Genomic DNA, 18,446 nt, shown 5'->3' on the forward strand with positions numbered 1-18,446 from the left:
ATGTGTTTTCTCTCTTGTGTTCTACTTTCATTGATAACGTTTTGAACATTCTCCTAGGAAAATTCGTTTGAATTTGTTATTATGTAAATTTTTCTTGAATTCCAATCTTAGTTCAAGTTCCGTTCAAAACCTTAATTTAACATTCAACGTAATTTATAAGCAAGCCAGATATCAAACAGTTCGTGGTAACGAACTGTAAGTAAGGAGCGACCCGGTTCAATGGTAACCGAAACTCTAGAAAAAGGGTTTTTGATACCAATAGATGCACCAAAAGAATCAGATTTCAATGCTGAATTCAAATATATAAGTTTCATCAAGTTTTGTTCTACCCATCAAAAGTTACACGCCTGAGAAAATTTGGCTGATTTTTGAAAAAAAGGGGGAAAGACCCCTTAGAAGTTATAGAACCTTAATGAAAATCACACCATCATATTCAGAGTGTCAGGAAAACCCTACTGTAGAGGTTTCAAGCTCCTATCTACAAAAATGTGGAATTTTGCATTTTTTGCCAGAAGAAAGATCACGGATACGAGTTTATTTGTTTTTTGTTTTTTTTCCCCCAGGGGTGATCGTATCGACCCAGTAGTCCTAAAATATCGTGGGGGGACTCATTGGAACGGAAATTAAAAGTTCTAGTGTCCTTTTTAAGTGACCAAAAAATTTGGGGGTATTTGGGAAGATGTTTTCATGGGGGAAGGGAAATGGCTATGAAGGGAGAGCCGGATTACCCAGCATTATTTAAAAAAATCAGAAATTAAATATAAAAAAAAACAAGCTTTCCAACTGAAAATAAGAAGTAACATCAAAACTTAAAACGAGCAGAAAATATTAAGTATATGATTGGGTTCACCCCCTAGTCAATACCTCGCTCTTTAAGCCAAAGATCTTTTAGTACTTTCATAAGAGCTATTTATTCTAAATATCGGCCTTTGTGATTAAGGGGTCGTTTTTAAAGAATTGGAACGAAATTTGAACTTTAGCTTAAAGATCGAGGCATTGACTAGGGGGCGAGCCCCCTAATATACGTATTAAAAATATATGAATATAGAAGTTCGTTACGTAAGTTAATTCGTAAGTTAAGTATATTTATTACTAATAAAAACGTTCGTAAATAAAATTAAACAAGTTTCGAGAAAGCCATTGAACCAAATAAAAGTAAAATTAATATACATATTTTGTTTGAATTATTCATGTACGGTGAGCTAAAATCAAAACCTGCATTAATTCAAAAACGTTCAAAAATTAAATAAAAAAACAAGTTTTTTAACTGAAAGTAAGGAACGACGTTAAAACTTAAAACGAACAGAAATTATTCCGTATATGAAAGGGGCTGTCCCCTCCTCAACATCTCGCTCTTTACGCTAAAGTTTGACTTTCTCACAACTCTTATTGTTTTAAAACAATAAAAAACTTTCGCGTAACGAGCGAGGCGTTGAGGAGGGGACAGCCCCTTTCATATACGTACTAATTTCTGTTCTTTTTAAGTTTTAACGTCGTTCCTTACTTTCAGTTAAAAAAACTTGTTTTGTATTTAATTTACATACAATCAAAGCCATCCCTCAGGTAACCGTATGAAACTGAAGAAATTAAATCAAAATCCGATATTTTAATTTTTGATGCTAAAACCAGTTAATGTCTTGAAATATCTTTCATATTAACTAATAATAAGACTTCAGTGATCCAAAAAGAAAAGAAATTAATGATAAAAATTCCTAAAATACAGTTTTTCAAAGAAAAGAAAAGAAAAGAGTAATTTTAAACTTAAGACAATCAGAGATAAAGTCTTAAAACAACCCAAACATAAAACGACCAGAAATCAAATAGTCCGTAGTATTAAGGAGCAACACGGCTCAATTGTAACCACAACTCTAGAATACAGAACTTTGATACCAATAGATATATCAAAAGAATTGATTTTTTATGCTGATTTCAAATATATAAATTTCATTCAGTTTAGTCTTACCTATCAAAGGCCAAGAGCCTGGGAAAATTTTGCTGATTTTTGAAAAAAGGGGAAAACAGCCTTTAAAAGTTAAGTGATCTCAATGAAAATGACACCATCAGATCTAGCGTCTCAGAGAACCCTATTGTATAGGTTTCAAGCTTCTATCTGCAAAAGTGTGGAATCTTGCATTTTTTTTTGCCAGGTAGATCATGCATGCGTGTTTATTTGTTACTTTTTTTTGTTTTTTCCCCAGGTGTGATTGTATTGATCCAGTAGTCCTAGAATTTCAGAAGAGGGTTCATTTAAACGAAAATTTAAAGTTCTATGGTTCTTTTTGAGCGACCAAAAAAATAAAGGGTAACTAGGACCACTCCCCCACCACTTTTTTCTCAGAATCGTCCGATAAAAATTTTTAGATAGTGGTTATAGTTAAAAGGTCCAATAACTATGCCTTTTGGTATAACATGACCCCCCCCCCCCCCCACAGTCCCAGGGGAAAGGTCTTCAAGCAATAAAATTTGCTCATTGTTTACCCATAGTATTTGTGATTCGGATGTATGCATACATTTTCTGGTGAGGGAGGGGACAACCTTTTTGCTGGGGTTTTTTCTAAGGGGGAATTTTCCGTGGGGAGGGAAGTTTCCAGGGATTGAAATTGTCAGGGGAAATTATACACTGGGTGAATTTGCCAGAATTCTTATACAAAATTCTTTTTACATGTCATGCTTTTTCTTTTCCGTCTCAATTTTACGCACGGATTGTTTAAGAGTAATTGTCTGGGGTAAATTTTCACCAGGATTGAATTGTCTAGAGGTTATTTCCGTAGGAAGGCGGTTTCTCTTTGAAGGTGGGGCAAGATTTCCTGGCATTATTCAAAAAACGATCAGAAATTAATTAAAGAAAACAAGTTTTTTCAACTGAAAGTAAGGAGCAACATTAAAACTTAAAACTAACAGAAATTTTTACGTATATAAAGGGGGTTGCTTCATCTTCAACACCACGCTCTTCACGCTAAAGTTGGAATCTTGTCTCAATTATTTAATAATGACTCCTGAAACACAAGGGCCGTTTAATTAGGACAATAATACGCTTTTTTAAAAGTGCTAAGAAACTTTAGCGTAAAGAGTGAGGTGTTGAGGGGGGGGGCGACATGCTTTATATACGTAATAATTTCTGTTCATTTTAAGTTTTAATGTTGCTTTCAGTTGAAATAAACTTATTTTTTTTTTTTTAATTACTCAGAATCGTCCGATCCAAATTTTTATATAGTGGTTATAGTTAAAAGGTACAATAACTATGCCTTTGGGTATAATATGACCCCCCCCCCCCACCCACAGTCCAAGGGGAAAGGTCTTCAAGCAATAAAAATTGCCCACTGTTTGCGCATAAAATTTGTTATTGGGATGTAGGCATACATTTTCGGGTGTGGGGGGGGGGGGCAAATTTTTCTGCTGGGGGTTTTTCCACGGGTGAATTTTCTGTTGGGAGGGATGTTTCCAGGGGATGAACTTATCAGGGAAAATTATACACTGGGGGAATTTGCCATAATTCCTATACAAAATTGCTTTTCATGTATTACTTTCTCTTTTCCGTCTCAATTTTAGGCAGAGATTGTTTAAGAGTAATTGTCTGGGGTAAATTTTCACCAGGATTGAATTGTCTAGATGTTATTTCCGTACGAAGGCGGTTTTTCTTTGAAGGTGGGGCAAGATTTCCTGGCATTATTAAAAAAACGATCAGTAATTAATTAAAGAAAACAAGTTTTTTCAACTGAAAGTAAGGAGCAACATTAAAACTTAAAACTAACAGAAATTTTTACGTATATAAAGGGGGTCGCTCCATCCTCAACACCACGCTCTTTACGAGCGTGGTTTTAGTTTGAATCTTGTCTCAATTATTTAATAATGATCATTGAAACACAAGGGCCGTTTAATTAGGACAATAATACGCTTTTTTAAAAGTGCTAAAAAACTTTAGCGTAAAGAGTGAGGTGTTGAGGGGAGGGGGGGCAACATGCTTTATATACGCAACAATTTCTGTTCATTTTAAGTTTTAATGTTGTTTTCAGTTGAAAGAAACTTTTTTTTTGTTTAATTACTAGCAAAGACTAAGTGGGATTTTAAACGAACAGAAACTAAAATAGATAATCAAACATGAAGATAAATATTACTGGTATAGATGAGTAAATAAATCCAAAACAAGTAAAAATCCAATTGAATCCTCATAGTTGCTACAACAAGGATTTTGGCAACATCCGCCCTTCTCTAGCCTTGAAAATTGTAAAGCGTATTGCTTCACATGCCCTTTACTATAAACAAAATATATTATAGAGTTGTTGTAAGCTTTCAACTTTAAAAGGTAAATTACATTTAAATAAAATTTTGAATGGTTGAGATCCCAAGGAATTCATATTACTATACATTAAACACATATTTTAGTTTCATTAGTTCTTTCCAGTCATCTTTAACATAATAATGACTTTATTTTATTTTTCAAGGATATCTTAGAACATTAAAATTCTCTCTTTAAAATCCATGTAGTTTTTATTATATTAGTTTAATGCAAGAAAAAAGAACAGCCTGATTTACATTCTCTTCCTTCTCTTCCATTCTTTTCCATTCTCTTCCTTAAGTCATTAAATTCAGATTAAAAAATACAAATATAATAGACAATATAATACGTGAGCACAATTTCTAGACCTTACTTGCTACACGTGACGTAAAAAAAAAACAAAGATAGAAGAAATTAAATAACTAAAAACAAAGTAAAAACTGGGATAAAAAAAACATGGCAAAGCAAGCTAACTAAAACTACATTAAGGTTTTTTTCATGGATATTTTAGAATATTAAAACAATTTCTTCAAAATCCATGTAGTTTTCATTATTTTAAATTAATGCAAGAAAAAAAACTGCCCGATTTACATTAACTTCCTTCTCTTCCATTCTCTTCCTTAAGTCATTAAATTCAGATTAAGAAATACATTATTAGACAATGTAATACATTAATTAGACATATAATGTCTAATTAGACAATGAAATACATTATTAGACATATTAGACAATGTAATACGTGAGCAAAATTTCTAGACCTCACTTGCTACACGTGACGTAAAAAAAAACTAAAATAGAAGAAATTAAATAACTAAAAACAAAGTAAAAACTGGGATAAAAAAAAAACATGGCAAAGCAAGCTAACAAGAACTACATTAAGTTTTTTTTCATGAATATTTTATAATATTAAAACTCTTTCTTCAAAATCCATGTAGTTTTCATTATTTTAAATTAATGCAAGAAAAAAAACTGCCCGATTTACATTAACTTCCTTCTCTTCCATTCTCTTCCTTAAGTCATTAAATTCAGATTAAGAAATACATTATTAGACAATGTAATACATTAATTAGACATATAATGTATAATTAGACAATGAAATACATTATTAGACATATTAGACAATGTAATACGTGAGCAAAATTTCTAGACCTCACTTGCTACACGTGACGTAAAAAAAACAAAGATAGAAGAAATTAAATAACTAAAAACAAAGTAAAAACTGGGATAAAAAAACATGTCAAAGTAAGCTAACAAGAACTACATTAAGTTTTTTTTCATGAATATTTTAGAATAGTAAAACTTTTTCTTCAAAATCCATGTAGTTTTCATTATTTTAAATTAATGCAAGAAAAAAAACTGCCCGATTTACATTATCTTCCTTCTCTTCCATTCTCTTCCTTAAGTCATTAAATTCAGATTAAGAAATACATTATTAGACAATGTAATACATTAATTAGACATATAATGTCTAATTAGACAATGAAATACATTATTAGACATATTAGACAATGTAATACGTGAGCAAAATTTCTAGACCTCACTTGCTACACGTGACGTAAAAAAAACAAAGATAGAAGAAATTAAATAACTAAAAACAAAGTAAAAACTGGGATAAAAAAAACATGGCAAAGCAAGCTAACAAGAACTACATTAAGGTTTTTTTCATGAATATTTTAGAATATTAAAACTCTTTCTTCAAAATCCATGTAGTTTTCATTATTTTAAATTAATGCAAGAAAAAAAACAGCCCGATTTACATTATCTTCCTTCTCTTCCATTCTCTTCCTTAAGTCATTAAATTCAGATTAAGAAATACATTATTAGACAATGTAATACATTAATTAGACATATTATGTATAATTAGACAATGAAATACATTATTAGACATATTAGACAATGTAATACGTGAGCAAAATTTCTAGACCTCACTTGCTACACGTGACGTAAAAAAAACAAAGATAGAAGAAATTAAATAACTAAAAACAAAGTAAAAACTGGGATAAAAAAAACATGGCAAAGCAAGCTAACTAAAACTACATTAAGGTTTTTTTCATGGATATTTTAGAATATTAAAACAATTTCTTCAAAATCCATGTAGTTTTCATTATTTTAAATTAATGCAAGAAAAAAAACTGCCCGATTTACATTATCTTCCTTCTCTTCCATTCTCTTCCTTAAGTCATTAAATTCAGATTAAGAAATACAAACATATTAGACAATGTAATACGTTAGCAAAATTTCTAGACCTCACTTTCTACACGTGACGTAAGAAAAACTAAGATAGAAGAAATTAAATAACTAAAAACAAAGTAAAAACTGGGATAATAAAAAACATGGCAAAGCAAGCTACCATGAACTACATTAAGGTTTTTTTCATGAATATTTTAGAATATTAAAACTCTTTCTTCAAAATCCATGTAGTTTTCATTATTTTAAATTAATGCAAGAAAAAAAACAGCCCGATTTACATTATCTTCCTTCTCTTCCATTCTCTTCCTTAAGTCATTAAATTCAGATTAAGAAATACATTATTAGACAATGTAATACATTAATTAGACATATTATGTATAATTAGACAATGAAATACATTATTAGACATATTAGACAATATAATACGTGAGCAAAATTTCTAGACCTCACTTGCTACACGTGACGTAAAAAAACAAAGATAGAAGAAATTAAATAACTAAAAACAAAGTAAAAACTGGGATAAAAAAAACATGGCAAAGCAAGCTAACTAGAACTACATTAAGGTTTTTTTCATGGATATTTTAGAATATTAAAACAATTTCTTCAAAATCCATGTAGTTTTCATTATTTTAAATTAATGCAAGAAAAAAAACTGCCCGATTTACATTATCTTCCTTCTCTTCCATTCTCTTACTTAAATCATTAAATTCAGATTAAGAAATACAAACATATTAGACAATGTAATACGTGAGCAAAATTTCTAGACCTCACTTTCTACACGTGACGTAAGAAAAACTAAGATAGAAGAAATTAAATAACTAAAAACAAAGTAAAAACTGGGATAATAAAAAAAATGGCAAAGCAAGCTACAAAGAACTACATTAATGTTTTTTTCATGAATATTTTATAATATTAAAAATCTTTCTTCAAAATCAATGTAGTTTTCATTATTTTAAATTAATTCAATAAAAAAAACAGCCCGATTTACATTATCTTCCTTCTCTTCCATTCTCTTCCTTAAGTCATTAAATTCAGATTAAGAAATACATTATTAGACAATGTAATACATTAATTAGACATATTATGTCTAATTAGAAAATGAAATACATTATTAGACATATTAGACAATGTAATACGTGAGCAAAATTTCTAGACCTCACTTGCTACACGTGACGTAAAAAAAACAAAGATAGAAGAAATTAAATAACTAAAAACAAAGTAAAAACTGGGATAAAAAAAACATGGCAAAGCAAGCTAACAAGAACTACATTAAGGTTTTTTCATGAATATTTTAGAATATTAAAACTCTTTCTTCAAAATCCATGTAGTTTTCATTACTTTAAATTAATGCAAGAAAAAAAAAACAGCCCGATTTACATTATCTTCCTTCTCTTCCATTCTCTTCCTTAAGTAATTAAATTCAGATTAAGAAATACATTATTAGACAATGTAATACATTAATTAGACATATTATGTCTAATTAGACAATGAAATACATTATTAGACATATTAGACAATGTAATACGTGAGCAAAATTTCTAGACCTCACTTGCTACACGTGACGTAAGAAAAACTAAGATAGAAGAAATTAAATAACTAAAAACAAAGTAAAAACAGGGATAAAAAATATGGCAAAGCAAGCTAACGAGAACTACATTAAGAGTTTCTCCTATGCTAAATTTATTGATATTGTCTCAGTTTGGGGTGCTTTTGGGGGTCTTAAGCCCTTTGTTTGAAAAATTATGAAAGCTTTTTAAGCTTGGAACTTTTGATGGGTAACTTTAAACTTATTAAATTTCATATATTTTGAAGAAGCGTAAAAAGTTAATTTTTGCTGTGTATATTGTTTTCAAAATTCATTTTTACTCTGAGTCTCACTGGCGTCAATCTATTAGCCAATGTCAGTCCTTTCTTATAGTCAGTTACCACAAACTATAAGATCTAATAAATATCTATTCTGTAAGATTTCTGGTCTCCTTCTCATTGCAACAAATTGCATCAAAATTATTTCTCTACTTACTCAGGATTTTGAATACAAAATTTATTGCTTGATGAGCTGGATAATCTTCGATATAATCCAGAAAAATGATTTCACAATTTAATCCATCCGCACAAGCAAAGTTAAACCAGTATTCAAATTATAGATTCCGAATACAGCAAATTTTCCGTTGTTGGTGGTAGCAGATCAATATTTAGGCTGACCAACTTAAGAACATTATATATTTTGATGTTAAGCATGTTATGCCATGGACTGGCCGAGTTAAGTCATCATTGCTATACACTGCTGTCTAGCTATTATCTATTATTGCGTTTTTCTTTGTTATAGTTTCTTTTCCATTATACCAGACAAGTTAATACAATACAGAAATATTGGTTTCTGTGTGTCTACGAAGTGAAGGGGAGCAGGTCACCCCTTGGTCACTGTCGTAAGATTATTCCAATTCATAATATTTCTGAAAGAGAATACATTTTCGTAGGTTATGAAACAAGCTTCTATAGTTTGTTTTGCTGCGGTGGCAATCGCAATTGCACACGATACTAAGGAACCCTGTCCTGACACTAAGGGACCTGATACTAAGGAATCCAACGCCTGTCCAGAAGTAGATGGTTATGAGTCTGTCTACTTTCCCTATCCTGGGTGTTGCAGAAAGTTCATTCAATGCTCCAATGGGATCCCATATGTTCACACGTGTCCGTCTGACCTTGTATTTGACGTCACTCTCAATGTATGCAACTATCGTGAACAAGCTGATGGAGGTAATCGTTCCTATTTTTCTTTTAAACAAATGGGTTTTTGTCTGAAGTATATTTCAGCAAAATGAGCTTCGAAATCAAACAAAAAAGCACAAACAACGAAACAGGATAATAAAAGTAACAAAAGATAAACAAAACAAAATCAAATTTACCTAAACTGACAAACAAACAATAATTAAATGTAAATGGCATGGTGATATGAAAGTGTATACATTTTTTTTGCGGGGGGGGGGGAAGAGAAAGAAAAAAACACGAGCTTAATTCTGTTAAATTTGCATTGCGTAAATTCCAAATAAAAAAAGTAAAACAGTGTCTTATTTTTTCGAGGGGGGGGGGGGTAATCACCTTATAATCTATCTTAAGATCCCTTTTTGAAGTTAAATTTATAGAGATTTTTACACGAAAGAAGCTTATGAAAGAAAATTTCTAGGCTACAATAAAATAAAGATGAACAGAAATAATTTCTAATACTTTTTCAAGAGTAATATTACCTTAGATAAGAATCAATAAGGAAATGAAACCCCGAACGAGCAGAAAATACAATAAATAGCCGAATCAAACTCAAAACGAGCAGAAACTAAGAGGAGCAGGCCTGACGCCTACCGTGGCTTCTAAAGACTATAAATAATAAAAACTTTTTTTAACTGTAAGTAAGGAACGACGTTAAAACTTAAAACGACCAGAAATTATTCCGTATATGAAAGGGGCTGTCCCCTCCTAAATCCCTCGTTCTTTACGCTAAAATTTTTTATTGTTAAAAAAAATAGAGTTGTGAGAAAGTCAAACTTTAGTGTAAAGAGCGAGGTGTTAAGGAGAGGACAGCCCCTTTGATATACGGAATAATTTCTGTTTGTTTAAAGTTTTAACGTCGTTCCTTACTTTCAGTTAAAAAAACTTGTTTTTTTTATTTAATTTTTGAACGTTTTTGAATTAATGCAGGTTTTGATTTTGAAAACGTCTGTATACTTCCCAATAACAAATACTATATGTTAACATTGGGTAGTGCTCATAACTTTCAGCCCTCCTCCCGAGGACTTTAGGGGATTAAGTCATCCTGAAAGACATGGCTATCGTATTTTCGACCATGCTGAACAAAATAGCTATCTAAAAATTTTGATCGGGTGACTTTGGGAAAAAAAGAGCGTGGGAGGGGGCCTAGTTGCCCTCCATTTTTTTTGGTCACTTAAAAAGGGCACTAGAACTTTTAATTTCCGTTCCAATGAGTCCTCCCACGATAGTTTAAGACCACTGGATCGATACAATCACCCCTAGGAAAAAAAAACAACAAACAAACAAACAAATAAACACGCATCCGTAATCTTTCTTCTGGCAAAATATAGAAAATTCCACATTTTCGTAGATAGGAGCTTAAAACCTCTACACCAGGGTTCTGTAATACCCTGAATATATTGGTATGATTTTCAATAAGGTTATATAGCTTTTAGGGGGTCTTTCCCCCTTTTTTCAAAAATCCGCCAAATTTTCTCAGGCACGTAACTTAAAATTGGTATGACTAAAATTGACGAAACTTATATATTTTAAATCAGCATTAAAATCTGATTCTTTTGATGTATCTATTGGTATCAAAATCCTGTTTTCTAAAGTTTCGGTTTCTAATGAGCCGGGTCGCTCCTTACTTACAGTTTGTTAGCACGAACTGTTTGATAATATAATTTACACTTTATTGAAAAAATCTTTATTTCAAGCTATCTGTTTTTATTTCTCATAATGTCAAAAAAGGAAAAAAAAACACCATTATAACAAAGATTACTTTAAAAACAAAACAAATGAATACCCCAGAAACTCTACCCCCGTGGAACTGAACCCTTGTATAAATGGACACTTGTGCTATCGAACACTAGTTAACTGAACACTCATTTAAATACACCCCTCTCACCTCAGCCCTATTTAACTGAATCCCCATGTAATTTAAATCTCATGTAACTGAAACCCTATTAAACTGGACGCCTGTGGAACTCAGCCCATGTGCAACAAACAAAAAATAGCTGAACCCTAACGCACCTCAACCCAATTTAACAGAACCCTTGTTTAACTGAACCTCGTTTAAATCAGCTCCCATTTAGCTGAACCCTAATGTAACTCAAATACCACTTAAATCAAGCCTGTTAGACTCAGGTCAACCCAAGGCCCAAAAATATCTAGCGCTGATTGGGAGCTAAAATTTGCTTCTCGCTTCGTTTACAGTTTGTTATTCATACTACCCATTTGGGTAATCCTAAAACTTTTCCAAGCTGAAAAAAAAGCTTTCTGAAATGGGTATTTTGCCTAACTCATGGCTTAATAAAGTTTTTTTTGTTGCATTACGAACTATCAGCTCTTCAAGTAATGCTCAGTTTAGGTTTCGCCAAGGGTAGGTGAAACCTCTGATTTTGTATCCGGTCCCCTATGCTTTTATAGTTTAATTTTTGAAGTTAAGGAAAAGCCTTTTGTTTTGGTCATTCCTCATAAGATCAATCAAAAAATGACACCCGTCCTTCTGGGGTGGGTAAAAAAAGAAAATTAATTCTGAAAACCTATGAGGGTTACCCATTTGAGCGTTCTTAAATGTTCCAGTGACCCACTAGTGTAGAAGAAAAATAAAGAAATAGAACACACGTCTGTGATCAAACACTTTTTTGTATTTCCCAATAATTTTTTTCGTAATAACTTTTAGTGTTGAAATAAAAACCTATAGTAATATTAACAGATTAAGTTTGTATTTAGAATGAAAGGAGGGAATACGAAAGGAGGAGCTTTACTTGAAGTAAAACTCTAGTTAAGAAGCAAAATCTGGTAATAATTTACTTTGTCCCCTAATTTTAATTGAAACAAACTACAGTTGTCGAAAAAACGTCAATTTAGTTAAAAAAAAGATAGTTCACACTTGTATCGTTTAAAGGAATTATTGTTGAACTGAATTAGGAACCAAATGCGTTCCTAATGGACCAAAATAAAAAAAAATTTATATGACTTAAAGACGTTACATAGACATTCCAATAGGATGCAAGTTGCCTTCCTGTAGTAGCAAAATTTCTGCAGACACATAATGAGTGGTATGTAAAATGTAAAGCTGTAAATGGCTTGCAAAGGATTTCGACTCTTGCTGATATTAAATAAAAAAAACAAGTTTTTTTAACTGAAAGTAAGGAGAGACATTAAAACTTATAACGAACAGAAATTATTCCTTATATGAGAGGGGCTGTCCCCTCCTCAACGCCTCGTTCTTTCCGCTAAAGTTAGCATCTTTCTCACAATTCTATTTTTTAAAACAATAAAAAACTTTAGCGTAAAGAAGGAGGCGTTGAAGAGGGGACAGCCCCTTTCATATACGGAATAGTTTCTGTTCGTTATACGTTTTAATGTCGCTCCTTACTTTCAGTTAAAAAAACTAGTTTTTTTAATTTAATTTTTGATCGTTTTTGAATTTTTGTTGGTTTTGATTTTGGCTCAGCGTACATGAATAATTAAAACAAAATTTACATATTATTTTTACTTTTATTTGGTTAAATGGCTTTCTCGAAAGTTGTTTAATTTTATTTACGAATGTTTTTATTAGTAATAAATATACACAACTTACGAATTAACTTACGTAACGAACTTCTATATTTATATATTTTTAATATGTATTTTAGGGAGTTCGCTCCCTATTCAATACCTCGATCTTTACGCTAAAGTTTGAATTTTGTTCCAATTCTTTAAAAATGACCCCTTAATCACAAACACCACTAATTAGAATAAATAGCTCTTATGAAAGTATTAAAAAATCTTAGACTTAAAGAGTGAGGTATTGACTATGGGGTGAACCCAATCATAAAGTAGGAATGGGTAATTACATACGGGGGGACCATGTGCTGCCATCTATAATCGAGTCTAACGGGACAAGACCAATGAAACCTTTTTCAACGTCAATCAGGGAGCTTGGAAATACTCTGGGCAAAAATGCGCAAACGCACTGAGAATACTAAAGGTACAATGTTATTGATCCACGAAGGGGACTAGATTTCTGGGCAATTGATTACATAATCGAAGGGTACTAGATATCTGGGAAATTGATTTGCATAATCGACGGGGAATTCTATCATGAGGGGATTTCATTTTTAAATATGGCTTCTCTGGTCTTTAGGTCTGAGAGATAAATTAATATTCTATTTTTAAATATAGCTTCTCTGGTCTTTAGGTCTGAGAGATAAATATTAATTTTCTATCGAAGCCATAATAGTGTAACTATAAACACCTTAGATTTTTTCAGAAATTCATACGAGATTAAGACAGATTGAATATATTTTACGCGGGAAATGGTTTCCTGGGAATTTCAAATGTGACAGCACAAAAGGATACCATAACAAAGGAACATGCAGAAATTCCTTTTAGGGGATTAATTGGGCGAAAACAAATTAATCAACATTTTAGGGATTATTTGGGCGAAACAGTTTGAGACATTTTAGAGGATGATTGGTCGTTATAATACACAAGTTCCATTTGAACAGTGTTGTAAGGTCCCCTACCCCAACCCCAGGGGTCCTTCCCTCCAAACAACTTTTTGAAATATCTTAAGCCGAACTGACCATCAATGATAAAAAACTAAAAAACAGAAAAATATCTAAAAAAAACAAACACACGAGACTTAATCCAGAGGAGAGAAAAGAAAACAACAAAAACAAAACAACGCAGATATTTTGTCTGTATACAAACAAGGCGTCTTCAGCACGAAAGACACACAAGAAGAACAAGATAAAAAAAAAACAAGATAAAACTAAAAACCAATAAAACCACCACCAAAAAAAACAACAAAAAAAACAAAAATGTAGAATCGGCGCAATAAATTTGCTTCAGTAATAGCTAACAAAAGGATTATTTCGCAACTGAATAATCAAAGTAATTTACAGTTTTTTTTTTATTTTTCATCAGTTACTCTGGTGTCCTCAATGAAGTAACTCTATATTAGCATATTTTCCCTACGTGGATTAGTTTGCACCGATTGTACATTTTTGTTTTTTTTTGTTGTTTTTTTTGGTGGTGGTTTTATTGGTTTTTAGTTTTATCTTGTTTTTTTTTTATCTTTTTCTTCTTTTTTTTATTTAGTTATTAATAAACCATTTTTTTATAAAGGCGAAAAATCAGCGTTGTTTTTTTTCTGTTTTTTTATTTTATCTCCACTGACCACAGTCTCGTTTGTTTGTTTTTTTTTAGAGATTTTTCTCTTTGTTGGTTTTTTAAACAACTTTTTGCCCCCCCCCATCCCAATTTTTAATATTTTTTGTGTTCTTGAGACACAGAATGGCTCCACCCAGCTTTTTTGCACCCACCCACATTTTTTTCTAATACTTTCTTTTGCGGGCTTGAGACACAGAAGGCCCCCCCCCCTCCATCCAACTTTTTGGCTCCCCTCGAATATATCATTTCAGATCAATTTATCTTCTTAATATTCCTCCTAAACTTATTTTATAAGTTGAAGTGCTCATCTTTTTCACTCCCAACAATACTTTACGACTTTTTTATATGCCCAAACATCAAGAAATACTTTTCAAAAGGCTTTATTATATCTTTTCAGAACAAGTTCTTTACACAATGTTCCTCCTAAACGTATTTTATAACTTGAAGTACTCATCCTTATCAAGCAAAACTTTACATTATGGCCTTTTGAATACCCCACCAAGCAATACTTTTCAAACGGCTTTATTATATTATTTCAGAACAAGGTCCTTTCTTAATATCCATTCTAAACCTAATTTACAAGTTGAATTACTCATTCATTTTCACCCACAACTTTACCTTACGGCTTTTTGCATACCCTAACAACAAGCAATACTTTTCAAAAGGCTTTATTATATTTTTCAGAACAAGTTCTTTTCTTAATGTCCCTCTAGAACCTATTTTACAAGTTGAAGTACTCATCCTTTTCACCGACAATCTTACTTTATGGCTTTTTGCATACTCTAACAGCAAGAAATACTTTTCAATTGCTTTTTTATATTTTTTCACAACAACTTCCTAACGTAATGTCCCTCCTAAACCAATTTTACAACTTGAAGTACTCATCCTTTTCACCCAAAACTTTGCTTTACCGCTTTTTGAACACCCCAACACCAAGAGATATTTTCAAAAGGTTTTATTGTATCTTTTCAGAACTAGTTCTGTACGTAATTTCCCTCCTAAACCAATTTTACAAGTTGAAGTACTCACCCTTGTCACCCACAACTTTACTTTATGGCTTTTTGCATACCCAAACACCAAGCAATACTTTTCAAAGGCTTTATTATATTTTTCAGAACAAGTTCTTTTCTTAATGTCCCTCCTAAACCAATTTGAAAACTTGAAGTACTCATCCTTTTCAGCCACAACTTTATTTTATGGCTTTTTGAATATCCCAACACCAAGCAATTTTACTTTATGGCTTTTTGAATACCCCAACAAGCAATACTTTTCAAAAGGCTTTATTATATTATTTCAGAACAAGTTCTTTTCTTAATGTCCCTCCTAAACCAATTTTACAAGTTGAAGTACTCACCCTTTTTACCCAAAACTTTACTTTATGGCTTTTTGCATTCTCCAACACCAAGCAGTACTTTTCAAAGGCTTTAACTTGAAGTACTCATCATTTTCACCCACAACTTTACTTTATGGCTTTTTGAACACCCCAACACCAAGCAATACTTTCAAAAGGCTTTATTATATTATTTCAGAACAAGTTCTTTTCTTAATCTCCCTCCTAAACCAATTTTACAAGTTGAAGTACTCATCCTTTTCACCCACAACTTTACTTTACAACTTTTTGAATACCCCAACAATTAGCAATACATTCAAAAGGCTTTATTTTTTTTCAGAACAAGTTCTTTTCTTAATATCCCTCTTAAACCCATCTTACAACTTGAAGTACTCATCCTTTTCACCCACAACTTTGCTTTGTGACTTTTGAACACCTCAAAGACGATTAATTTCTTTTTGTAGAATTTTTTATATCTTTTCGGAAAAACCTCCTTTTTCAATATCCTTACTAAACTAATCACCGAACTTGAAGTTCTCATCATGTTCAAACAAAACTTCTCTCTGTGTCTTTTTGCACATTATAAAGCAAAGTAGTACTATTCAAAAGGCTGTATTATATTTTTTCAGAACAAGGTCCTTTCCTAATGTCCCTCCTAAACCAATTTTACAAGTTGAAGTACTCATCCTTTTCATCCAGAGCTTTAAAATGCGACCTTTACACGCCCCAACACCGATCAATTTTTTTAAAAAGGTCTTAAAATATCTTATCAGAACAAGTTCTTTTCGTTATGTCTCTTCTATACTTATTTTACAAGTTTAAGCGCACATCCTTTTCGCCAACAACTTTACCTTACGGCTTTTTGCATACTCCAACACCAAGTAATACTTTTCAAAAGGCTTTATTATATTATTTCCGAACAAGTTCTTTTCGTAATGCCCCTCCTAAACTAATCTGGCAACATGAAGTACTCATCCTTTTCTCCCACAACTTTACTTTATGGCTTTTTGCACACTCCAACACCAAGTAACACTTTTCAAAGGCTTTATTATATTTTTTCAGAACAAGTTCCTTTCTTAATGTCCCCCCTAAACCAATTTTACAAGATGAAGTAGGCCCTACTCATGATTATCCCCCACAACTTTACTTTTTTACTTTTTGAATACCCGAACACCAAGCAATACTTTTCAAAAGACTTTATTCTATTATTTCAGAACAAGTTCTTTCTTAATATCCCTTCTAAGCCAATGTTACAAGTTGAAGTACTCATCCTTTTCACCCACAACTTTACTTTACAAATTTTTTGTCCACCACAACATCAAGCAAGGTTCCACTTCAGTTCAGATTTTTCCCAAAAGACACAAATTTAAAGTGCTCCTCAAGAGCTTTAAATTTTTTGTAGAAGATAAAAAAGTTATACATTGATCGTGAATGTTTCACCATGACGATAAGGAGCTCCAAAATAATTCTGAGATTTTTTTCCCTAAGTCATAAGAAAATTTAAAGCTGTTCTAAATTTTAGCATTAAAGATAGGAAAAGTTATTCTATGATTGTGAATATTTTCCATGAAAATAAAAAGTTCCATTTTAATTCTAATTTTATCTATGAGAAGAAATAAGTTACAGATCAATTCTATTTTTTCCAGAGAAAATAAAAAGCTTCCTCTTCAGTTCTTAATTCCCCAAAGACATAAAAAATAAAAGTTCTATTCTAAATTTTCCCGTAGAAGATAAAAAAGTTATGCCATATTTGTGAATATTTTCCATGAAGATAAAAAGTTCCACTTTAATTCTAAATTTTCTCAACGAAGTGGGGGAAAGTTCAATTTCTCTTCTGAACTTGCTCAATGAAAAAGAAACTAGTTACAGATCAATTCTATTTTTTTTCAAAGAATATAAAAAGGTTCAGCTTCAGTTCTGATTTTTCTCAAAGATATGGAAAGTACTGTTCCAAATTTTTTCATAGAAGATAGAAAAAGTTATACATTGATTGTGAAAAGGTAGCTCAATTTGAAATTACCAAAGAACTTACAGATAATTTCTATTTTTTCAAGAAATAAAAAGGCTCCACTTCACTTCTTAATTTCTCAAATGACATAAGAATTTGAAGTTCTGTTCTAAATTTTTCCGTAGAGGATAGGAAAATTTATACTATGATTTTATATATTTTCCATGAGATAAGAAGTTACTCTCTAATTCTATATTTTTATAATTTCACTTCAATTTTACTCAAAGAGATGAAAAAATTTAAAGTTCTGTTCTAAATTTTACCCTAGATACATCGATTCTGAATTTTTCCTCCAAGAAGAGAAAAAGTTCAGCTTTAGTTGTATATTTTCTCAAAGAAGTGAAGAAAACTTCAAGTTATGTTCGAAATTTTTCGTAAAAGATAGAAAAAAGTTATACTTTGATCGTGAATATTCGCCGTGACGATAAGAAGCTACACTTTAATTCCGAGTTTTCTCGAAGAAGTGCAAAATGTTCAAGTTCTCTTCTGAATTTTCTTAAAGAAGAGAAAAAGTTAGCTCAATTCTGAAATTTACCAAAGAAAAAAAAGCTTCCACTTCAGTTCTTAATTTCTCAAAGACATAAACAATTTGAAGTTCTTTTCTAAATTTTTCCATAGAAGATAGGAAACGTTATACTATGATTGTGAATATTTTCCATGAAGATAAAAAGTTTCAATTTAATTCTAAAGTTTCTTAATTTCCAAGGAGACGGAACGGACAGAATTCGAACTTT

The 18,446-nt window shown here is 31.5% G+C and overlaps 1 protein-coding gene across 2 annotated transcripts in view; it reads left to right on the top strand.

Annotated features, from left to right (window-relative positions):
• LOC148949912 (cartilage oligomeric matrix protein-like) overlaps positions 1 to 18,446 on the top strand; it is a 334,413-nt gene that overhangs the window by 60,244 nt on the left and 255,723 nt on the right. For both annotated transcript variants that reach the window (XM_089091996.1, XM_089091995.1), the window contains exon 2: positions 8,944 to 9,223. In XM_089091996.1, coding sequence (XP_088948122.1) covers positions 8,947 to 9,223 — 277 coding nt within the window. In that variant the 5' untranslated portion in view covers positions 8,944 to 8,946. The remainder of the gene's footprint in view (positions 1 to 8,943; positions 9,224 to 18,446) is intronic.

This window comes from Artemia sp. Qi Xiang Cuo, chromosome 7 (genome assembly GCF_049724085.1).
Source record: "Artemia sp. Qi Xiang Cuo chromosome 7, ASM4972408v1, whole genome shotgun sequence".
NCBI lineage: Eukaryota > Metazoa > Arthropoda > Branchiopoda > Anostraca > Artemiidae > Artemia > Artemia sp. Qi Xiang Cuo.